This window comes from Clupea harengus, unplaced genomic scaffold (genome assembly GCF_900700415.2).
Source record: "Clupea harengus unplaced genomic scaffold, Ch_v2.0.2, whole genome shotgun sequence".
In the NCBI taxonomy this organism is placed as follows: Eukaryota; Metazoa; Chordata; class Actinopteri; order Clupeiformes; family Clupeidae; genus Clupea; species Clupea harengus.
In genome coordinates this window covers 26,002-50,301 of record NW_024879881.1, presented here as the reverse complement: position 1 = coordinate 50,301, position 24,300 = coordinate 26,002, and the positions used below count along the sequence as shown (strand labels likewise).

Sequence of the window (24,300 nt, the reverse complement as noted above, 5' to 3'; positions counted from 1 at the left end):
TATAACATGAAGAATCATCGGGAGCATTGTTCAGATATCACATCAGTCTAGTATAGAGGAAGGAAAAACAAACAGCCCCCAAGTAATTCCAGACCACGAAGAATAATTAATTTAGTTAGATGGCAAGGCAGGCGAGCTTTAAAGGGAAACTTTGAGGGTATCTCTTTAGGGATCCCATCCATGTTGTCAGACCCTTATAACTTTGACATGCTGGCTTGCCTCATAGGATTCCATTGTATAGCCGTTTCGTGGTTGCATTATAACTCAATACTGGACCATTTTTTTATCGTTAATTTGTCCTTAGTAAAAGTTTGGACCCAAAAAGATCGAAAAATTTGTATTACATTTAGTAACAAATGATAAAATATCAGTAGAGAGCAAAGGTAGATGAACAGAACATACGCTGAACAGACACTTCTGGAACTCCTGAAGCTTTGTCTTCGCCTCTTCATATTTTTTGGCATCACAGCAGAGTTGATACATGTTGAGCATGTGGAGCAAAGGAGATTTCTGTGACAGAAGAGCATGCAAAATTAAATTCATTTTAGTGAAAATAGCATTACACTCAGGTCCAATTCTGAGTCAGTCTGTGTCTTTGGGATCTCTACAGGTAAATCAGGTGACGTAGTAGCAAAGTCAACATGACAGGTTCATGTTTCAGGCAAGTAAAACTGACAATAACTGCTAATGGGGTATTTATTGGTGCCTCTAAGAAACCCAAAGGTGATAAAACACATATTGATCGGCTTCCCAATCCATTTCTTTGCTAATATGTACTATCACAAACATCCACTCAAACTAAGGATAGTAACCCTGTGAGTACTATTGAGTTCCTTCAGTATGTTCTATGGCCATTCTTTTTGAATGCTGGCTATATTCTCTCCATTTGTACACCCAGTATGTCTGCATGTACGCATCATTTACATCAGCACCATGTATGCCAATATGTATGTATGTACAAATGATCTGCTTGTTTCTTGATTCCATGTTCCAAGTTTTGACCTAAAACTAAAAGTAAAATGTTACCCTCAGAAAGAGTTGAAATCCATGTATAAGTGGCCTGATATTACGATTCTTCAAGAAGAATTTCCAAATGATGGCCAGGTCATGGAGGTTCCACACATGCTGGCTCAGACTCTCATCAATGTGGGCAGTGGCCTCTTGAGTGACGGACGCATCTACAGAGGTCAGAATCCACACAGAGAGGAACTGCAGAAGCTCTGACTGCTTTCAATCAAACAAAAAACAAATCAATAGGAAATGGTTAAAAGACTACTGTACCATGTTTTAATGCTTTTTAGTAAGATCACTGCTCATTTTAGATTATTGTCTTAGATAGTAAAATGGAAATCCAATATAACTGCCCACGTTATATAAAATTATAATAAATTATACCACCTTATATAAAAGTATAATAAATTATACCTTTTCACAAGCTGCAAACACAGTGAGTGGGGGGCAGTGCTGGGCCGTTGCCTGCCCCAGCAGATATCTCCATGGGCAGGGTTGCCCTTGGCTCTGGAGGACCACCTGAAACAGCTCTTTGGGGGGCTCCAGGTGCTCCCTTCTACCCAGAGACCCTATGTGGTCCCGCAAGCCTTCATGGGCTGACTGGAGAGGGGCCTGCAGGTCCTGGAAGGCCAGTGAAAGATGAGTCTGCAGGGCTGGGCAGAAACGGGTCACGAGTGCTCTGACCTGGAGACAAAGAACCAACCATGGCGTTTCACAATTTACTCATCTTATCCTCAGATATGTCCATGTTTGAGCCCAGTTTGCAGAAGCAGAATGGGCAGTACTGGTGGATTTGCACTATGTACCTGCGTGCATATTAACTAGGGTATATAAGGCAGAAACACACCTGCCGTGGAGGGTAGCTGTGTTGCTGAACAAAGAGCAGTAGGTAAAGCCACTCTCCATCCGCTGCACAATCACAGGGGTATATCTGAGTCAGGGTCAGACCATGCAGCTGGGAGAACTGTACAGGTAATGCCCATTCCAGCAGAGCTTCATGAGATGACCTGAACACAAACACAAATGTATCATTTTGGATGTTGTTCACAAATCACGAAAATGGTTTGAGTTTGTTTGCACAAGTCTCCGTAGTTCAAAAGACCTGCTAATGCATCTGTGCTCCACGGTGTTCTTCACAGCTTTTTCCAAGTCATTCAGCAACTCCCAACCCCCCGGCCTTTTCCAATCGGACTCCAGCAGCTGGTTACATTTTCCGACTGAAACACAAACAAACCCATACTAGGCTAGAAAATGTATTTGTGATATGAAAAGTACAAATCTGTGAATCATATAAAGTATTTTCCAACAATACTCTTACCCTAGCACTCTAACTTACCCAAGCACTCCTTCAAAGACCTCACATTGTTTCCTTCAGAGTTCTTCTTCAAGAACTTGAGTATGAGACTGAGAGCCTTAATGTCTACCCGTAGTTTCAGGCTGCAGACACCCAGTAGCTCACAGAAGCAGACACAGGCAGCCGCCACAAAGGGTGTGTTGAAATGCTGAAGGCCCAGACCGTAAGCTAGCCCTGCAGCATGGCTTAAGCTGTAAATCATGACATACTGGTTAGATGATTGTGTATTTCTCTCTGCCCCCAAACAGGTTAAAAACATCCTATCATGGTAACACCTTTAGTACATGCAGGGCTAAAGGGGCAGCACGCATTATAGAGGCAATATCTGTTGAATATGGACACCATACAGAAACAGCTGGTTTCTGAACAATAAAGATGACAAGATTAACATCATGACAGCTTAAAAGGGGCTATCTACAAAATAAACATACAGTGATCAAATAATACAGTGCAAGTGAGTGAAACCCAAAACAGGACCAAATTCCACCATTAAAATAAAGCTGTCCAGTGACAGACGAAGAAGATGAGGGGTTATTTACTCCCCAAATCAATAACAGTAGAGGTTCCATATACAGTGCCTATAGAAAGTATTCAACCCACTTGGGAGTTATATAACATTGAATCATGGTCCATTTCATTTGGCCTTGAGCTGAGCGGTAGAAAAACACCTGCTCATGTCCAAGTGAAAACAGAACTCTACAAATGAATCTAAATGAATATAAAATATAAAACACATAATAATAGAGTACATCAGTATTCACCCCATTCAAGTCAGTATTTGGTGGACACACCTTTTGCAGCAATTACAGCTTTGAGCCTGTGTGGATACAGTTGTATGCAAAACCTTGCTCACCCCTTGAGCAATATTCATGTTTTGCTGATTTTGGAAGTTAAAAGAAGTAAATACAACCCCTGCAGCAGAGGAAAAGTTTGGGCACCCTTCCACGTCAAAGTCTCAGAACACAACATTAACTTAATAAGCATTTGTAATGAGTTTGTAAAGCAGGTCAAGAGTTGCCCTTCGGTATGATCAGCTATAAATATGCAGGCTGTGTAGGTGCAATAGCCTCACACAGGCACCAGAATAATGTAGGTACCTTACCTTGAGTGGGCGCTGAATACATGTGGGTGCAATTGAGTAAATAGTAATACTCTCCCGACAAGAGCCACCAAGATTATATTGGTACTATCCTGATAACAGCACCAATAACATGTTGGTGATCTCACCCGATTGGACAGGCATCAACCATTCAACTCAACAGCAGATCAATTAAGCTGAGCACATGGGGGCGCCACACATAGTGTGGTCAGTCATAAATCAATCGAATATATCAGTCTGATAAGATATATTAAACTATCAATTTGGAACTCTGGTTGTAGTTAATAATTTAATTATTAATCAAAGTTACCATATTAATGGCGAGTAAAGGTTGAAGGTCTTATGAGTTCTGAATAGAAAAGATTGGCAGCCTTTATTCTTGTGCAACATGAAATTGACCAGCATTCAAGGCATTTATTCACACAATTATCAAAAATAAAACACACAATATGTAATCTAATTTAATGTAACTAAAGGGGAGTGTGTGTGTGAAAGAGAGGGACTGAGTGTGTGTGTGTGTGTGTGTGTGTGTGTGTGCGTGTGTGTGTGAGGGCGGGAGCTTGTGTGCTCGAGTGTGCGCTGTCGGGTGCGCGCCAGAAAGAATGTGTGTGTGTGTGTGTGTGTGTGTGTGTGTGTGTGTGTGTGTGTGTGTGTGAGGGCGGGAGCTTGTGTGCTCGAGTGTGCGCTGTCGGGTGCGCGCCAGAAAGAATGTGTGTGTGTGTGTGTGTGTGTGTGTGTGTGTGTGTGTGTGTGTGTGTGTGTGTGTGTGTGTGTGTTCCTTTGTTCGGTCACTGTAGTTCGGCGAATATGTGTGTACACGCTAATGAACATACATGCGAGATGAACAAAGAGCAAGTCTATGTGAAGCGCGATGTTTAAGTATTCCCTTTGTGTGTGTGGCTGTGTCAAGGCCAATGTATGTGTAATCTGTGTGATTACGATGCCAAGTTAGAAGAGGAACATGGTTAGTAACGCATGCAAGACCTTATGTCTCTGGGAAGCAGAACTAACATTAGCCCTTGCATGGTGTGGGTTAATGTTATGGTAGACTTTTTTTTTATTGAAAGTCTAAAGATTATCTTATAGGTCATTATACAGAGAAGCATGATAGAAAGGAAGTAATCCCAAAACTATTCAACAAACCACTATTGAAAATTTTACATTGTTGAAAATGGCAAATGACTCACAGTAGTTTGTCATCTTTGAGGTTTGCCAGATGTTGGACTAGGAAGGTTCCATAGGCAAAGGAGGGCCTGCCGTGCCTCAGGTGGTGCAAGAAGTCCAGGTTTTCAAGGAGGGCAAATTTGTTTACAAGATATGGGGTGGAGAAATGAGGCAGCTCTGCAGACATCTCTGTTAAGAGAGTAGGTGATTAAATCATTAACAAACGATAAAGATGACATTTTAGGGGAAGTCTGTGAAACCCACCTGTAATGCCCAGTGTATTGCCTGTGAAACCCACCTGTAATGCCCAGTGTATTGGCTGACTGCCACCAAAAGAGTCTGGAGGAATCCAACGGATTTAGAGACTGTTCATGAAAAAAGGCAAGGTTTAGAACTTTCAAATCTCACCGCTTACAGGTGCCTGAACAATTGTAAACAATTGTTTCAATAAAATGATAAAAACACATGCCATTGCATGCATCATTTATGCTAAGATATACACCCCAGAATGTTCAATGTACCTGCATGAGATGGTAAACTGATATATCTGATGATCCCATGCCAAATGGCCCACTGGGTGGGAAGACGGCAAACTTGAGTTTGGGATACGTGCTCAGGGCCATCTTGAGGAGCTGGGGGTCAGCTCTCCACGGGCATTCACCCACTTGGAGGACGTGTTGAGAAACCTGAGGACAGCAGATTGCAATTGCAAAAAACTGAATGACAGAAGACTTATTTTCCCAAAATGTGTCTAAATGTGGGTTGGCATGGAGTGCGTTTTAACCATTCTTAACCAATCCAATCTTTTTCAGGGATGAGCTAAAACTAGGTGCTGCAGATTCCAACAAAACAGCCAAGGTAAGCATGTTATTTATCAATAGGAGGTTTTCAGAGGTTCAGATAATATACCAAATATGTTCACAGACTATTCTCATGAAGTATAAAAGTCACATCTGACCACACAAGACTTACATAGGCAGGCGTAACTCAAAGGAGAAGGGAGATGCTTTTACAGCTAGCGATTATTAACATTAGCATACTACCCTTAGGTTCCATATTCATTCTCTACTTCTAAATCAGGAAATGATTGAAGTATTGTGTTCCATCTTGTATGCACAGACGATCCTCCTGCACCCTGCTACTGCTCTGCTCTGATATTCATTCGACATTTTGCACTCCCTACTGCTCCAAAAGTGGTCAGGAATGGTTCAGAAGTCACTCCAACAGTAAAGAACACTCCATGGACAACATCCATGCTGGACCATATGAACAGGCCAGTACTTCTTTAATGATTAGAATGACAACCGTAACAAAAGAGCCAACCTACAGAGAGTGAGAGACAAAATAACAGCAACACCAGAAAGACAGAAAGGGCCCAACCTGGTCTATGCCGCCGGGGGCAAACATAATTGTTGACAGGGCCAGAAGGCTGTGGCCCTCCAGCAGCATGCTGCTCACACTGCCCTGGCTCCCGGGGATGAGCACACGGGCACTAGTCAAGCTGCCCTGGAAGACTCTCCCTGGTTCTGGTGGATTACAACAACATGACATCCAATCAGCCCAAAGCTCACAGTGTAATGCTTCCAGTTGAAATCTCTCCTGGTTCACTGAAGTCAGTTTCTGTGTCATTGTGGAATATCTTGCAGGGCCAAATACAGTAAATGGCCACTCTTCTGACTCATTGAGACGAATCTCATTCCTTTTTGACGTGCGATTGTGTTTCAGGTCTGCACCTAGCTGTCTGAAATCCACTGCCCAGTTGATGTGTATGCGCTTGCTTGACAGGGGATAGCCAAGAGAACTGAAGCAAAAAGCTAAAAATCTCTAATGGCTGTGTACGATGCTCATTAAACTCAGTAACAAAGAAGCAGTAACAGTAACAAGATTTCCACACCTGGGTCCACCTTTACATAAAAAAGCTTCAGTAATAACTGAACATAGAGAAGTGCAGACGCTCAAGCCTATGGCTATGTACAAACGTTCAAAGACTTTTCAAACTTTTGATACAAGGCTATATATATACTGTAAGGGCACTATGATCTTCAAGGAAAATGTTCATGATTTAAAATAACACCAAATATTATTGGATTGATTCATTATATTATTTTGATTGTTTTGAGAGAGTAATTTCATAGTTTTTTTTTTTATTAGTTTCAATACGGAGAATTCAGTATTTTTTATCATCGTAACACTTTTTGTTGTATTGTTGCCCATCCCTGGTCAGCAGTCAACTATGCTACCTAACAACTCCAAGACAAACTTCAGTGAGTGGTGGGTGAAATACCTGTTATGTCCTTTGCTATTTCTTGTATTTTCAACAGCATCTCAAAGCATGGATGACTTTCACATGAATGCTCTCCCTCCAGGACTGGCTCATTTCTGGAATAAACACGGTCAAATGAGGAAATGAGGAAACAACAAATGCTCCAAACCAAAATCTCTGTTTAAAAGGAAGATGTATTACCTGTTAGACCTGATGTAGGTGTAGAGGAGGTAGCAGAGTCCAATCTCTAGACAGTGGTTAATGAAGGAGGTGTTAAAAGTGTGCATCTGAGAGGAGGAACACTGTGGAATCTTTGTCACTTCCATCACTCCTCCAGCCTGCCCCAACCTCCACAGCAGCTGTTCAAAGTTGTCCATTTCTGTCTGAACAAATTCACCCTGTCTGTGAAGACACATATGAGTTGGTCGAGCTCTGAAACACCTGATATCAAACAGAGTCCAAGGGATATGGCTTTCTTACCGAGCCAACATGTCCAAGATGAGGTTCCTCAGAAACATGTTACTCTGTGTGTGGTTGCTGACAACATCCGCAGTTAAAGCTGGCCATGAAGGAGACGTAGAGGAGTTTCTGTCGCTCACAAGGCTCTCGATCCACTCAATGACCCTCTGATGATCGTGGTGTGAGGTGAGGTAGGCCCACAAGACTTCAGATTCACAGGAGCTCTCTGTGAAAGAAAAGAATGTGTTGTGTTATGTATCCACAGATACCCAAGTCAGAGATTCACAACTAGGGGATCGGATGGACAAAAACAAACATGTTATTTACCCGATGGCACATGAACACAACGCAGAAGAGCAGTCAAAGACAAAAAATACAAATGCAGCGGTCAGCGCAGTGACTAGGCCTCTACGAACTTATACCATGTTTCTTGGTAATTTTACAGACTCTAGTATGTGGGCATCGATTTAACACTATTCACATAGTGAATATAGTTACATTTTTCACATTGTAGGCCACTACACAACCATCATGTGTATTGGCTATGCCAATCGTCCCAGTATAGCACAACATGAACATGTGGGCTGACTGCATGGAGTGCTTCATATCTGCACATTCACAGATAGTTTTTCAGTTTTTGAATCAATCAAGTCAGTCCCTGCAAGGGAAGCTACGCAAAAAAGGTTAGGCCTTGTGATGTCTTCCAGCTTACCCCATTCATCTGGTAGAAAGACCAGTGAACATGTGCTTATGGTGTTACTTTAGTTCTTTGAGCAAGACACACTCCAGTAAGTGTTTGCTTAGAGATGGGTTCATCCAAGAAGTCACCATCCATTGGATGGATGTATTCTGGATGCATGCATGAGATCTATGAAGCACAGATGCTTAAGGACAGATGGGGTGATTGTTCTTTGCCCTTACTACAACTCCTGCTGTAGGTACTGGAGACTAGTGGCAGGTATATGTTCACATTTTGATTAACATGGTGGTGCTGGATCTACATCAAAGAGGAGATTTTTTGGGGGTCCAAACAGGTAAGCGATTTTTCTGCGTTGTTATTTTTCTCCCCTGAAGCAAAAACAGTCGCACATGCGCCAAATCATAGATTCCAAATCAGTACATCTTCTCACGCAATTGAAATGACAGATTTTCGCCAGTAGGGAGCGCTATAATAAGCAAGTTTACATTTTTCCTCGGGAACCATATGGGTTACAGTTACAGTAAAAGTTTCACTTGGCCTGCTCAACAAAATGGATGCCAATACCCAATTAAATGTCAGCAGTCCATATAAGCCTGTGTGAATCAGAATCAGAATTCTTTTAATGGCCAAGTATATTTACATATACAGGAAATTATCTTGGTGGTTGGTGCATAGGACATAAAACACATAACATAACAACAAAATAGCAAAAACAAGAATAAAAGACAAATACAGAATATTAGATAATAATAAATAATTGTGAATTGGAATTGGCAAACCCAGAGTCAGTGTGATGCAGGGGGCTTGTTTGTGAGCACCACTGCCGTGGGGAAAAAACTGTTCAGGTGGCGCGAGGTTTTGGTCTTTATAGCCCGGAACCTTCTGCCAGATGGGAGTCTTTGGAATAGGTGGTGACCGGGATGGGAAGGATCAGCAATGATCTTGCATGCTCTCTTGCTGGTCCTGGAGTGGAACAGGTCTAGGAGAGACGGCAGGTCGCAGCCGATGACCTTCTCGGCTGACCGAATGATCCTCTGCAGTCTGCCTTTGTCCTTTGCAGTAGAGGCAGCGAACCAGATGGTAATAGATGAGGTGAGGATTGACTCAATGATGGCTGTGTAGAACTCGACCATCACTTTCTGCGGCATGTTGAATTTTTTGAATGGCCAGTCCTTCAAATTTAGTAGGCTGATTCATGATGGCATATAGAAGCTATTTACCCAATTTCAAACAAATCAGCCATAGGATGTCACTACAGCAAGCTACAAGTCTTCCTCTGTTCCTGTCAAAATTCAGTTTACCTTTAAATCCTTAAGAAACATTACCAAAATGAAAAAGGTCCTCTTTCATCTGAAGCATTCAAATCATTCAACCGTTTGCCACTTGGGGGGCTATTTTTTATTATTCTAAGCAAAAGGAAATACAAAAGAGGATTATGGTGATTCTGAATTAGTTAGTAATGCAGTTAGAATGTAAGCATCAGCAAGAGTATTTGTTAAATTTTATGAAATGCCTTGATTCCCCCAAAATATTCCCACAAGCCATGTGTGGTTCCTACTAATAATTTCTATGTTTCATTTTTAACTACATTTCTTAATTTTTGCTAATTACTTTGGTCCATTCCTGTAACTGTGGGCAGTGATCTAAATGACCATGTGTATGTCTTGTTAACCTAAATGTAGCCCAGATCGTGAGGAGGAACTGGGCCTAGATAGATCCCATCAATCAGAAGCCAGCATCTAATAGCACCCGTCAGGCTCTGGCCTGGAACCCGCGGGGAAACAGGAAGAGGGCACGACCCAGACACAGCTGGAGAAGAGACATTGAAGCAGAGCTGAAGAGGAAGGGGACAAACTGGACAGAGGCAGCAAGGACAGCTCAGTGAGGTCTGTGGGAGAGTTGCGAATGCTGCCTTATATGGGGACGACACGACAATCTTGTTTAGGTAAAAGGAGAATGTCTTCTGTGCCAAACACATGTGTACACTGTCCATTAGGGGGTCTCGAATCGCAATTTGTATTTACAACAGTGGTGTAAAAGTGAGCTACACTCCGGAACATTAGGGGAAGCTCAGCGAATGGGGCTTTAAGGTCTGTGTAACTAGATTTTATAATGTCCTTAAATTCATTTTGGGGAATAAATAGATCTGTTGTTCCCACAATCCACCCAGGCAATTCACAATGTAGTTTTGTGCTTCAGGTCGGAAACACTGCCCTAATGTAAGAACATCACCAAACATCAGTTAGCAAGCTAGATAGCTTTTATCAGTGCCAACTATGCAGTTTTTGGCCTTTCCAATGCAAGTCTATTGGCCATTAACTAGTTAGTTCATTCGTTTTAGCCTCTTCATTGACCAATAATCATCATAATCAACTAAAGAAAACACACATATTAATTCCATTCTATATTGATGTCTCATGTAGATAGGGAGAGGAGAGGGATGTGACTCACTCAGGACTTTCTTCTGTGCCAAGAGGATTGATCTCTGGGTGTAGCCGTCCCAGTGTTTGACCCAATCCAGCCGCAGTAGACTACACAGGTTGTGTGATGACAGGTCAGCGGGCTCACATGCAAACTGCTGCAGCAGACCGGAACACTTTGGATCCACATGCCCCGTGTCCAAAACCCTGCAAAAAACATTGATTGTAAATGTAACCTTCAAATCTATACAAAGAGTTTCTGTGGCAATGTTTGAACACTAAATGTAATAAATGCTGGAAGGAACAGCTCTGCCCGACCTCCTGTTCTCCAGTGGCTGACAGGAGAGTGCTGTAGGCTCTTCAATCTTCCTGAGGAGCTCTATCCTTAGCAGCTCTTCTTCTGACAAATACCCGTGTCTCCCCAACTCCTCAACCTGCAGAGTGATGACAACTTATGAAACACCTGTAAAGCTTCACCAGTGATTTTAATCTCAAAATATTTTGCATTGCCATGCCTGCTTTTCAAAGACACTTGTTTTACTCTTTTTGGAAACATTAAAGGCCTTAAAAGGAGTACAATGTAGCATTTGGCCACTAGAGTCCACACAGTTCAGATTCACATTGTCAGTATGAGCCAGCTAGCTAGAAACTCCTTTCTGAGTGTACAGCAATGCGAAGCAACTTCAGCCCTTTTATTTTATGAAGTTACATAACTCTTCATTAGGAGTCATTGGCCCGTATTTTGAGGATGATAACGGCTGGCAGAAATGGCAGCGCATGCGTGCTGTTGCACAAGCGTTAAGTGAGTGGTAAAGGCGTGATCAGAGGCACTAAGTGGGCAGTGCCAGGCCGAAGTTAATTAATGAAATGTTTGGTTAAAGCCGACCGCGTTGTCGAGCAATGCCTTTAAACTGAATGCGTCAGACGAGATTCCAATGTAAGAAGATGGCAATATTGCCGTGGGTTCTGGGCAAGGATTAACTGCTTCTTCTGTTGTATTTGTAAACAAATATATTTGTTGAAACATAATTGTAGAGCTGTTTGAAAATTCCCAACCACATGGCTTTGAACTGACTGTTACATTGTTGATCAGGATAGTCTATGTGATTTTGAGCCTGAAAACAATTAAGCGTTTTAATCTCCCATACATTCTGGAGCATGTATTTCAGACTAAAATATAAAATGTCCAAACATGCGTAACATGAGGCTACATATTCAATTAAATAATCAAAATGACTACTTTCCTCAATAGCATGGACTACATACTGTGTGCGAAAGAATGATCTTAAGCTTTTAGGCTACTGCAACAGCATGTTAGGTCCGTCTCAGTTAAATATGGTATTCGACATGAATTACATTGAAATTGTATCCTCTACTTGTTTTTTTTCACTTTGAATGAATTAGGCTACTGGTGACTGTGTGTGTTGAAGCACTAATGATATGGGCTGTGTGTGTTGAAGCACTAATGATATGGGCTGTGTGTGTTGAAGCACTAATGATATGGGCTGTGTGTGTTGAAGCACTAATGATATGGGCTGTGTGTGTTGAAGCACTAATGATATGGGCTGTAAAGGTTGTAACCGTTGCAAATGGAGGACACTCTGAGGAAAGCAAAGATTCAAGCTCAAAATTGTAATTTCAAGCAGAAAGCATTATTTCTGACTTAACTCTTGAAATATATTTTCTATTTATTTTTAACCTTATTTGATGGATGGGTGATTCCAAACTTTTGAAAAGTAGTGTATATTTCTACATTGTAAGTTAACATTTATATATTTATGATAACATTACAACAACTTACCACAAAATATCGTAGGGCCTTGTCCTCTGTGTGGAGGCATATGCTGTGGAGCTGTTCCTTCACACAGTAGCCCTAAGATCAAACAAAAGGCTTGGGATAAGGCCTGGGAAAATGGCTACAGGGAGTCTTAAGTTAATATGTATGCTATGTTTAAGGACACTGAAAAAACCCCTTCAGTCTGTGCCCATCTCACCATGTTCCTGAGCAGAGATGTGGCCTGGCCCAAATCTTTAATCTGGAGGCAACGAAAGACCTGTAGCAGCCCTCTCTTCTTTAGCTCCTCGAGGCACAACTCAGGGCTGGCCTGCCGTCTCAGAAACGCTTGTGCCCAGGGGATCTGGCACGCTGTAACGGCACGCTGGACGACCTCCTGAGGGGCCAGACACAAAACAAACAATCTTTTGCTGTTCCATTCAAGTAAAACCATGTTTTCCATCTTTAAATAGTATTAACAGTAAACCATAGTGATGAGTAGATGAAAACCCTGTCTTTACTTGAAAGTATTCTTTCTGTTCCTAACCCAAATCATTTTCAATAGTGTGTCAGTAAGTTTCTGTACCTCTATAGGTAGGTTGTACATCTCTTCCATGTCTTCTTCTTCTTCTTCTTCTGACGGCGGTAAGGTGGCCAGACTCTCACCCTTTGGATCCCAAGGAAGCATCCTCATATAATTTCGCAACTCAGATATGTACCCATCTAGCATTTTCACACAATCTTGTATATTTTCATCCAAATCTGTAAGCAGAGATGGGGACAAAATTATTACAAGAATTTTCACATTTAGGTGCCTTTACCATTACAGATCCTTACCCTACCCAGACTCATCAAAACTTGACTTTTACTCATATATACTGCTCATCTTTGTAGATACTGCATTACTAATCGGAATACCATTCTTACCTCAACATTTTGACTAATAAATAAAATAATAAGACTAATTAAAATATATGCAACAGTCCCTAAAGTGAACACATCTACAATTACACTACAATTCTACAGAGACTGTCATGAGGATGACCAAAAGTGTGTCCCAGAAACCCTTATCTACATAAATAATTATAAAGGGGGCTTACAAAACAATTGAATCTGCAATTTCAGTGCTTATTCTTGATTTAGTTTTGGAACTTACAATTTGCTTAGAGGTACATGTACTACAGTTACAATCAATAACTTTGTTAACCCACCTGCTAATTTTGCAATTACCCCTACGCTCTCTAACTATAGCCAGTTTCAAACCTATGTAATAACTTTTGAAATTATTTTTTTGAAAATATTCCAAAATCAGATAATCAACACCAACCGCAGCTAATGGCTGTAATAATGTAATGGCACCTCCACTCTGGATGATTTTAATAAAATATCACTTTCCTGCCTTATTGAGTTAGTGTCTCATGTGAAACCCACTGCCTGTCCTACAGACTCCTTCACTTTTTTTAAACATGCAGTGTTTCCATCCTTTGCTGAAGAAGCCGAACCTGAATCCTGATCCTCCTTCCAATTTTAAACCCATCTCAAAGCTCCCATTTCAAGCAAAAATACTCAAAAAGGCAGTTTTGAATCAATTACAAAGTTATTTGAATGAGAATGAGATCGTTGATATGCATCAATCTGGTTTCTGTGCATTGGACAGCCCTGAGTCTGCCCCCTTGAAAGTTACAAACAATTCTAAGGTTTGTTCAGTTCTGGTACTCCAGTGTTGCTTGAGCAGTTGGAGTATTGAGTTGAGGTAAAGGGGGAAACACGTGGTTTGCCTCTTATGCATCTAATAGGACATTTATGGTCAATACAGATGGCATCTCTTCAAATGTTGCACCCCCCTCACGAGGAGTCCCAGGGTTAGATGGCCCCCTTTCTATGCTCACTTTATTTATTGCATTTCGGCCAGATATTCAGAAAGCCTTTTAGATTATGTTACATTGCCTCCCAGTAAGGTTCAGGGTTGATTTGATGATTTTCGTGTCTGTTTTCAAGGCTGTGAAGGGACTAGCTCCAGTCTACATTTCTAACCTTCTGACCACAACACATTCAATCAAGGTCCTCGGAGGCACTTTCACTGGCTTAACCACGGTCAGATTTTAAAACAAAGGGTGGTCGAGCTTTTACTCTCATTGGTCTAAAATGATGGAATAGTCTCCCCCTTTGATGTGAGATCTGCTGTCTGTTTGGACACTTCTACCAGATTGAAAACTTACTTTTATACACTGGCTTTCACTGGATTTTAATTTGGTGACACATTATTTTAGCTTTTTGGTCACTGCCTAAGTTGTTTTTCTTTTGCTGTGTTTTTATCGTTTTGGCAGTTTTATTCTGTTCTGTTATCCATATTTATGCTTTTTATCATTTCATTTATTTTTCTGTTATTCATCCTATTTTGATCACTTTTAGATGTTATGTTAAATATTATTTTTCCTTAAGGTTACTAAATAGACATATATATATCCAAAGCATCTTACAAAACATACTTAAAAATGTAGTACATTACGAATAACAAGAACAGCTTTCCTACCTTCTGTTGCAGACAGAATGCTTCGAACTTGTGTGCTGAGGAAGGTGTAGGTGATACTGAGCAGTTGTTCAGAAAACTGTTTGCTCTGAGACTCTGTATGTGTGTCTCTGATTGCGGAACACAGAAGGTCAAGGGCAGGGCACAATTCCTGAACATCTGAACAACATATATACACACCATATAGACAAACAAACAGAAAGGGAGATGGGTTATTCCATGTGAAATCAACTATTTTAGAACAGTAGCCGTTAGCAGTTTTGTCAAATTCAGATTTGTCCAATTGAATAGTCAAATAGTCAATTCAGTCAAATTTTATACAATCCTGGTGTGCAAGCAGTCTGGATACTTTATAGTACTTTACAGTATACCCGTATACCCAGTGGCCTAAACATAGGTTTACCTGTAAAAACGTCAATCTTTATGATCCTTCTGGACCTAACCCTAATGTTTCTACAGGTAAACCCATCTTTATGATCCTTCTGGACTTACCCCTAATGTTTTTACAGGTAAACCCATCTTTATGATCCTTCTGGACTTACCCCTAATGTTTGTACAGGTAAACCCATCTTTATGACCCTTCTGGACCTAACCCTTAATGTTTTTACAGGTAAACCTATGTTTAGGCCATTGTCATTTGACAGATATGACAGATGGCAGGTGTCCGACACATGGATGACACTGTAAAGTACCCGGACTGCTTGCACACCAAAAATTAGGCTTGTATCTCAAGTATCTCAGAGATGTTACAGCTCGAGGATGCATGACATAAGAATAGATGCTTTCCTTACTCTTAACATATAGATGGGTGGAGACCGCAGGTGTCTGTTCAAGGGCGCTGTATCCACTACGTGGAAAAAGAATATTCTCCTTGCTTTTTAAGAAGAAGTCAACCGTGTCTAACTGATGGTTCTTCAGCCCTGCCTAAAAGAGAAGGAAAACAGCCTCATTTGTGTTGTAACATTGTGGTGATAATGGGATGCCACAGAGACTCACTGAGAAGACTGAGAAGACTGAATAAGGTGTGAATCGCCCCCCCGACCTGCAGAGCATGGATGGGGATGGAGCAGCGGCACCAGGCGTTCAGGTGGCAGAGGGAGTCGACGGTGCCAGCACTGCCAAAGATCATTAGCCTGTTCAGGAGCTCCTCCTGGGACACACGAAACAGGACCAGGGAAAGGCCTGAATCTAGAAAACATTACAGAAGACACATGTATTTAACAGAACAGAATAAAATGTCCAATAACAATACAAAAATGTCCCCATGTGAAATGGCTGTAATTGTCATTAACAGCATAACCACCATAAAGACAGTTTTCAGGCCATGCTACAAAAATATATATATATATGTAGTATATTATGACAAAATTACTATTTTAACCAGATCCTGTTAAGACAGCAAAGTCTACCTAACCATGTCTGAAGAAAACACAAAATATACCAACAACAGTGTCCTGATAGCATCGCAGTCAGAGGTATAGTGTCTTATCCTTAAATACAGGATCAAATCTCGGTCAGGCAGATGGTTGCTGCATTGTATGTAATTGTGTGAGATTGAAACAAACGCAAATGCTCCACTTCAGAACTTGCACTAGCAGCTACAGGCGAGTGGACGTATCGACTCAAGCAGGTTTTAGTGACCCAGGGGGCTGGGTATTAGCACATATGCCCTGATTTGATTCGATTCCGGTTCACAAATGAACGGTTAAATTAAATTCCAATTTGCAAACTTGGGAAGGTGTACACCCCTGTGTGGTACCTATGTCTTCTCGACCTTCAATAAATGATGTTTCCATGAGTAAATTGTATTCTAACCCTTATCTTATTGCTCTTAACCCCGTTATTAAACTTTAAGGAAGAGGGAAACAAAGGACAAGTGCTAAAAAAACTGGACTGTCCTGAGAAAAACGGGATATCTGGTCACCCTATTCTAAAGAGAACACAAATTTACAAATGCAAAGTCACTAAAAACAAATTGCCAAAACCACTTAAAAAAAGAAAAGGCCAAAAGCTTATATACCAAATTCGTTTTATTTGAGGCACAAATGGGTATAGTTTATAGTATTCTTGCATTCAAGAAGCAGAAGGCCCTGGAAAATAACTGACAGTAACACAGTGAGCAGACAGTTGATTAGAAAGATGATGAGTTGATTAGATCTGTCAGCTTACCTTTAAGCAGTAGACAATGTTGCTCTCCAAAACAGAGCTGGACAGGCAGGCATGCTGTGTCTGTGGAATGATAAGTGATATCTTGGCTCTCCAGGTCCATGTAGGCCACCAGGGTGCTTTTGTTGAATGGAGATACAACAGTAACAACTGCTGAGAACTTAGAAACCGAAAGCATAACCGGAGTGGCTTCAGCTGGGACCTCCTTAATCTCAAACCCACACCATAGTCTCTCACTCTCCCTTGATAGTTTTGCTGTGGCTCGTCTGCACTCTATGTGAGGCGAATCCTTGTACCACGGTGAAATGAGTTTCTGCTGGAACACAGGAGTGGGTATCTTGGCTCTGGTGTTCAACAACGTCAACTGAGACTCCCAGGAGCTGACAATAAGAGTAAAGAACATGGAGGTGATTTCAGCTGCTATGGAACTAAGACAATCATCTCATTTAAAACAACAGTAACAGAAGTAAAACACTCTACCAGTCACTGTGGAAGGTGAAGTCCAGCACAGAGTGACTGTCAGAAGAACTGAGGAGATCCTCTTGATCGCTTGCATCCTGAGGCTTGAGAGGAAGGTGACTGATAACCTTCTGACTAAGCAAGTGATCTGGGTAAGTCCTACAAAAGAACATTTTGGTCAGTATGGAGTTTCCTGATGCTCTTCATCAGGCAAAAATCTACACTGTATCACAACTTTAATGTTAAACTTTATTGTCTCATATGAAAATAAAATATGTGCAACACTGTAATGCTCCCGATGTCATTACTTGAGAAAAGATCAATGAATATAAAAAAAAAGACCCTAGTAAAAGCTGATAAACAAAGAATAACTAAAATACCAGTGCACTAAAATTCTTTGCGTAACACTCGTTCTGCCCTTTGCCTGCCACGCTGAGCAAAATGAGATCCATTTTATCTTGAATCTCAAATGAAAGCTCCATTTAACTCTATCGTACAATTGTCACAATTAGTATCAACATAACCATTAAAGTGCAAAATGCAGTTTTTATGGTCAAAAATGGAAACGTTAGAGTTCCATAACAATGCAATTCTGAAAAGATGGGTAAAGAGTACAATATCACAGTGTTTGTGGTATGCCTATTTGAATGCATCTACTGAGGTGAGAAACATAGTGTTACAGACTTCTTGCTGTATATTGAGCTATTCAACAGACTACCTGCTTCTACCAACCCCAATGTAACTTTCTTATTTAGGGAAGGAGAAATCCAACACAGGGTCCTAATTTGAAAGTGCAAGGCAAGGCGTCCACAACACAATGGAAAAGAGAGTTTGAGCAGAATTGATATTTGCCTTAATGGTCTGCATGGTACTGGTAACAGTGCATATTCATTTGAGGGTGTGTTGTTAAAGGACACACGTGACTGCTGTGTGTCTTATGTGTGTTCTGAGCTAATCATAGCTATCAAGGGGAAGTCATGAAGGCATGATGAAATGACAACTGCACTAGACGGATCTGTGGTTGGAGTAGGAGACACCAATGCATGTGACAGAAGGCCAAACCACCACAGCAACATTACACAAGACTAAGTTCAAGCTTGGTAAGAAAATTCTGAGATATTATTTCTTTACAATATACTGTAAAGGACTTTTGTAAACATATCTAATGAGTAGTGAAAACTAAACAAACCTTTTTTGGCACATATCCTACTTGCAGACAGAAGAATACTGCTCCTTCTCACTGTATGCCTATCTTCATTTCTATTGCTACTACATACGGTACTGTTAAGCTATTTTAGAAAAGGATAGTGAAAGCATTTAGCTTTAGCTCATCCAAAATGAGTGAGTATATCACAATGTAATAAAATACAAACCAAAATCTTATGTTTGTGTCTCACTTTGTGTTGTGCGTTACCAAAGGCCCTAGATGCATGACACTGGATTATTTTATTAAATGTATGTGGGAATAGGGGCTTAGTTGTGCCTAACTGATTAGCCTATGCAAAGTAATTTAGTACAATATTCTGTTGAGTTAAATAACCTGTCAATGCAATAACTGAGTGGTCAAATTGAATAGACATTAGACGTGGCTGTCAAAGGTTTAAAATTAAGGTTGGTTTAGGTTTGTTAGGTTAAGTAGGTTACATTTCAAATGAACAATTTACACAATTCCACCCAAATGAGGTTTTGGTCAGCCCTCGCCTAAGGCTTTGGGTGTGGTATGAATAAAAATGTATTTGCCCAGTAATAAAAACAGGTTTAGTACTTATGTGTTGCACCTCAATCAAATTAGGGCCCACAGTGCTAGGGGTTATGAGCGGGGACACCCCTCTGTTTTGTGCTAGCATCAGCTCCAGACTGAGGATGTCATTACGCTTCAGAAGGAGCTACACTGTAAATGTAGTAGTTTTCGACTGCCAAATTAGCTTCAATTAGCTTGTTTATGGCTCGGCCCAGGCCACTATGTTTGTTTCCCATTGATAGTCAGGACTGTGTACTAATACAGGGATTTAGAGCGCATACACTGAACAGACAGCTAGAGGACCGGAAGGGGCTATTTGCTGAATTTGGCAAAGTGTATAGGATTAGAATTGCAGACCCTAAATGTTTGTATCTCTATTGATTGAGACAAACATTTTATAGTGTGGAAACATGTCTGAGAAAATAACTAAGCCCGAAGCTTAATTAAAAGTGAGCAAAAGTTAGCATGTTCAAGCACATACTGTATACTTGAGTTCTCCCCATAGAAGCACTACACAGCGACTTCATTTTTACACATTCATCTGTGAGTAAAATTCTTACATTTGCATTTACTCATTTAGCAGACACATTCGTCCTTATAGAGGACACACTTATAGACACACCTCCATTTTCATCAGTATGTGAGCTCACCAAGTATTGAATTACAGGAGCTCCAAGTAACTTCTGCCTCAAGCTGTGACACCATTACATTTTTCGACTTAATTACCTGAAATATTCATTTAGGTGAACCGCTATAACCAGGTTAAGGCTGGTCACCGCAACGGCTGTGCTGAGATCTTCTGATATCTGCAGGAGGCAGAAAGCAGATGGCTGGAGTGCATCTGTGTGGAACGATGCAAAGTCCACAATGGCCAGTTGCTGTCCCTCAGTGCTGTCAAACATATCTGTGAGCAAGATGTTAAAGACAACGCTGTGTCTTGTTCTAATGAATACAGCATTAAACATGGCAGAACTGTATTACATTACTGTTAGCACAATGGTGTGAGTACATTGCTTCAGAATACTCTAGAAGCACAATACATGGATTTCTCCTACAAACCTGTTACTTTGAGCTTGTGGTAACTACTTCCTCTGACAATATATGAGCTTGCTTGATCATGTTAATTTTGACTACCACTGCCTCTAGCAGTAATAACAATCAGTTACACAAAATTAATCATCGAAATATGTGTAAAACATATCAACAAAGTTAAGACTAGTTAAGACAAAATAATGCATTTTTCTGGGCACCACAGCCAGGATAAATGAATATAAATGTTCTGTTTCACTATAGAGAAAAGCAAAACAGTACTGGTCACAATAATAGAAGGATACAAGTGACTCCAGAGTTGGTCAGAACAAAGAGTATTCCCTGACAGATTTGGAAGTCTGAACATTTCTGGGAGGCGTTAAGTGGCAGAGTGGTGCTGCAGCAGGATGCCATCTCTGGCGCCACACATCCATTCTGCCACAACAACTCCACCAAAACATGTGAGTTCAGCAGAAGAAAACACTTGCTGTCAGCAAAAGACAGCAACCTCACAGACACCAGATCAGTCAGACCTGCAATGAGATGTTAAGTCACATATCAAGCACAAATGACATAACTATCACTGTGTTCTCCAAACCCAAATACCAAGCACACAAAACATACCAAGAGCTGTTACCTATTATACTGGTTAGCTGCACAGTGATTCAACGCTTTCCTATTAATGTAATATTGCCTGATTGCATTATGCTGGCTTTCTCATAATTCCAAGAGTGTCAAAAACTAGAGATGCATTCCCACAAGAAAGTGCAAATGTGATTGCACTGCAGCACTCATTGCAGACCATAATGCAATTACATGAATGCTAACACTTTGACCTATGAAAGAAAGTTTGACTCTCCTACCACCCGTTGGATTAGCAAAAATATCATCTCTGAGACCTGTTGATGTCTAGTGAATATGACTTTTGGTGAAAAGGTCCAGGTGAAAAAGTGAGAAAATTACGCCCAAAATATAAGACTCAGCGGTTTACATGGTGATGGACACTGATCATTACTGTTCAAATAATAATTCTGGTCAATGAACTTCAAGTGTTCCATGTTTATTTTGCATTTTGGCAACCAAATGAATATTGACATATTGCATATTGCAAGGTGGTCAAGAATGCCTGCACACTCGTAATCTGTAAACTCCATTATCAAGTATTAGGCATGTTCATATATAATAGCCTATGTATCTGACCTGTGTGTCTATTATTATGGGTAAACGTATGTTATCATTCTTTAAACCTATCATTATGTTAGAAACTATATTACCTGTGAAAATCTACTAGTTAAACATGTTATATCCTAGAACACAGAGCAAGGCATGAGTCTGTGGATAGTATGCTGGCTGTCTTCCAAAAGGCGCCCAAACTGGCAGCAGCCCAAGATATTCGCCATGGGGACATTCTGTTCACAAGGGTTTGGGGGACGTGCATAGAGAGACAAACCAGGACTTTTGAGGGTAGTCGCCTACGGTGATTAGGATATGCATATGGTAATACACATATTCATGAACATCTAAACATGGACAGAGAAGGCTAAGGAACCAGTTGGGAGTGGCAGCCCATTATGTACTGTACAAAAACAGTGATGGAGAGAAGGACGACAACAGAAGCAGCAAGACGACAACCCGACACTCCAGCATGACCACCTCAGGGGTCAGGAGCAGAGACCTTGCCCATGTCTTGTTGTTTGTTCGTTTTACATTTTTAGCAGGGTTTTTTTTCGACTTAGTATTTATCTGCACCACTGAAAACTGATTTATTGAGTTCTTTTTGATTTGGTATGTGTCATGTTTGAGTAATCTCTTGAGCACTGTCTTCTGTCTCGGTCAAGCTCTGGCTCGCTCAAGAGTCTCTGCCCAGCCACCAGTCCCCATCTCTGCCTCTGACAAAGGGCGGAAAGAGGGTCTGAAGCGAGGGTGGTGTGTGAGCGCGCTCTTGCTAGCTGTATGTCTCCTCTGACAAGGCAGCCTAGACGAAATCTAGTTGGGTCAGGTCAGAGGTCCCTGTCAGTGTTAAATACAGCGTGTGTATATTCTCATTTCCCCATGCCTCTGTAGGGCCTTACGCTTTGATGTTACCCCCTGTTGTAATCTTGTGTCTATTGTAATCTTGTGTACCACACTGGATAATGTATGTTTGACCAACTGCACAAATGTGTATGTTTAATGTTATTTTTTTTTTATTATAATAGTTTTAGGTTCCCGCACTGCATCGTACTAGCAGTGCAGCAGGTGCGGTGGGATGCTAGTTAGCTGGTGCAACGTTACAAATGCTAAGTGTAACTAGCATGAGAATTATGTGCAGAGCAAATACTTAGAATTTCGATGTGGTTTACTTGTTTTATTTAGCAAGCTTGCTCCCTGCCTGACTTTTCTTATCTTTGGGATCAGGTATGCCACATTTTCTGCATTTACTTTTCAGTTGTATTGTCCATGTACTTTATGTATATTTCTGGCAGTTCACTTCCACTGTAGTTGTGTGTCGTGTTGTGCTCTTTTGCGACTCTCCCACTGGGAGAGGAGCTGTGATGCGTCTGGCTCACTCCATGCCTGAATAGTTTTTTCTTTCTTTCTTTTCCTTTAAAATCAAAGAGCAATAATTGTAGCAAGACCCAGGACTGGTTGCTGCGTCACCTCAATTATCACTAAAACACAACACAACGCAGAGAAGGAGAGTACACTCCTGTTACACAAGCACACTACAAAGCATTATCACAGGCCTGGTAGCACTCCAATGGAATCGATATTGTGAAAAGCATATGAGATAAAACGGCTCCAAAAACTGGAATAAAAATGCTAATACAACTTAACAAGACCAATATGGGATTGCTAGCGTATTACAGTCTGTGGGAAAAGGGGGAGGAAGTCTGCAAGAATTCCAAAGTACATCCCTGAAGGTGTCTGTGAAGAGAGCCTGGTGGAATATGGGAGAAGAGGCAGCTGGGGGGGGGGGCTTCTAACTCTGTGATGCTGATTATTGATCAGATGTTAGAATATCTATTTGTGTCAAGATCATATAATAGGTCACTTTCCAGGTGGATTGTATTGGAGTTGATGTGATTACGTTTATGAAGACGCAGCATGCACAAGTTGAAGTGGCTCACCCTGTATTGTATACTGCCTATCCCCATCACAAGCTGCCACTCACACCAATGTCACCACCTTAGCCTACAAGTGAGGTACATGAAGAATCTTAATCTTAAGGTTACCTAAATGTTGAATGTTCAGTGATACTCACCCGTGTCTTTGCTCTCAACCATCCTCCTGAGCGTATGTGGTAAACACACAGAGACAGACTCCCCAGAGAATGACTCGAGGTTTTCTGGGTCGACTGTATATAGTCTGAGGTCAAAATTTGATCCCACTGCCATAAGTCGATAGAAATCATTGGACCCTCTCTGTACTGTCGTTTCTTCCCATGCAAAACTGAGAACGAGAGATTGTTGACGTTCACTTATTAAAAAACACCATCATGTCTATTGAGTTGACTAATAATCAATACATATAGACAATATACTATACAATCATTACATAGTGAAGCATGTCACTGCACAACTTGTGCAACTTACTCTGAAAATGTATCCGCCGAAATGGTAATTGATGTTCCACTCTCAGAGACATCTGTTAGAGTTATGTTACTACTGCTACTCAAACAACAAATCAAAGGACGGCTTTTTTGGTCCAGGTTTTTAGCAAGTTTGGCTTTCGCTATGTCGTTCACCTGAATACTGAATATACTGTCTGGTAGAAGGGCAACATCCACCACAACATTTCTTTTCGAGTGTGGTGAACCAAACATAGCGTACTCTTCATTAAATAACTGCGTTAGTAGTAGGCCTTGGTCAAAAAACACACCAGAAACTCCTTCCAGACGCAATTATTCAATCCAAGTTAGAAAGTAGTGAGCAATCAGTATAAGTCTAGAAAAACAGTGTTCAAAACAAACTGATACGGAAGCTCATCATGCGACATATGTCATGTGTCGGATGATGCCGTGTGAATCACGAGTTCTCAATGTTGTTGTCAAAATAAAAGCCATCTATTTTTAAAGCTCCATTAAAGCAACACTATGCAACAATTTAACACTTTTTGAGGTATGGTTTAATAGGCAACTTGTTTTGGTAC

General features: G+C 40.9%; 1 protein-coding gene across 3 annotated transcripts in view; it reads right to left on the bottom strand.

Moving 5' to 3' along the window:
- spg11 (SPG11 vesicle trafficking associated, spatacsin) overlaps nucleotides 1-24,143 on the bottom strand; it is a 29,138-nt gene extending 4,995 nt beyond the window's left edge. For 2 of the 3 annotated variants that reach the window (XM_042705348.1, XM_042705346.1), the window contains exons 1-27: nucleotides 23,745-24,143; nucleotides 23,414-23,601; nucleotides 20,475-20,702; nucleotides 19,867-20,044; nucleotides 17,421-17,558; nucleotides 16,944-17,320; nucleotides 15,817-15,962; nucleotides 15,566-15,698; nucleotides 14,778-14,933; nucleotides 12,831-13,006; nucleotides 12,465-12,641; nucleotides 12,272-12,343; nucleotides 10,789-10,904; nucleotides 10,502-10,677; nucleotides 7,372-7,576; nucleotides 7,093-7,293; nucleotides 6,913-7,007; nucleotides 6,009-6,154; nucleotides 5,150-5,314; nucleotides 4,927-4,993; nucleotides 4,652-4,817; nucleotides 2,348-2,556; nucleotides 2,114-2,228; nucleotides 1,859-2,018; nucleotides 1,426-1,695; nucleotides 1,027-1,227; nucleotides 403-510 (exon numbers count right to left, since the gene is read on the bottom strand). In XM_042705348.1, the coding sequence (XP_042561282.1) occupies nucleotides 403-510; nucleotides 1,027-1,227; nucleotides 1,426-1,695; nucleotides 1,859-2,018; nucleotides 2,114-2,228; nucleotides 2,348-2,556; nucleotides 4,652-4,817; nucleotides 4,927-4,993; nucleotides 5,150-5,314; nucleotides 6,009-6,154; nucleotides 6,913-7,007; nucleotides 7,093-7,293; nucleotides 7,372-7,576; nucleotides 10,502-10,677; nucleotides 10,789-10,904; nucleotides 12,272-12,343; nucleotides 12,465-12,641; nucleotides 12,831-13,006; nucleotides 14,778-14,933; nucleotides 15,566-15,698; nucleotides 15,817-15,962; nucleotides 16,944-17,320; nucleotides 17,421-17,558; nucleotides 19,867-20,044; nucleotides 20,475-20,702; nucleotides 23,414-23,601; nucleotides 23,745-23,974 (4,599 nt within the window). In that variant the 5' untranslated portion in view covers nucleotides 23,975-24,143. The remainder of the gene's footprint in view (nucleotides 1-402; nucleotides 511-1,026; nucleotides 1,228-1,425; nucleotides 1,696-1,858; nucleotides 2,019-2,113; nucleotides 2,229-2,347; nucleotides 2,557-4,651; nucleotides 4,818-4,926; nucleotides 4,994-5,149; nucleotides 5,315-6,008; nucleotides 6,155-6,912; nucleotides 7,008-7,092; nucleotides 7,294-7,371; nucleotides 7,577-10,501; nucleotides 10,678-10,788; nucleotides 10,905-12,271; nucleotides 12,344-12,464; nucleotides 12,642-12,830; nucleotides 13,007-14,777; nucleotides 14,934-15,565; nucleotides 15,699-15,816; nucleotides 15,963-16,943; nucleotides 17,321-17,420; nucleotides 17,559-19,866; nucleotides 20,045-20,474; nucleotides 20,703-23,413; nucleotides 23,602-23,744) is intronic. The other variant, XM_042705347.1, reaches the window with a different exon arrangement.
- Between the last annotated feature and the right edge of the window lie 157 nt (nucleotides 24,144-24,300).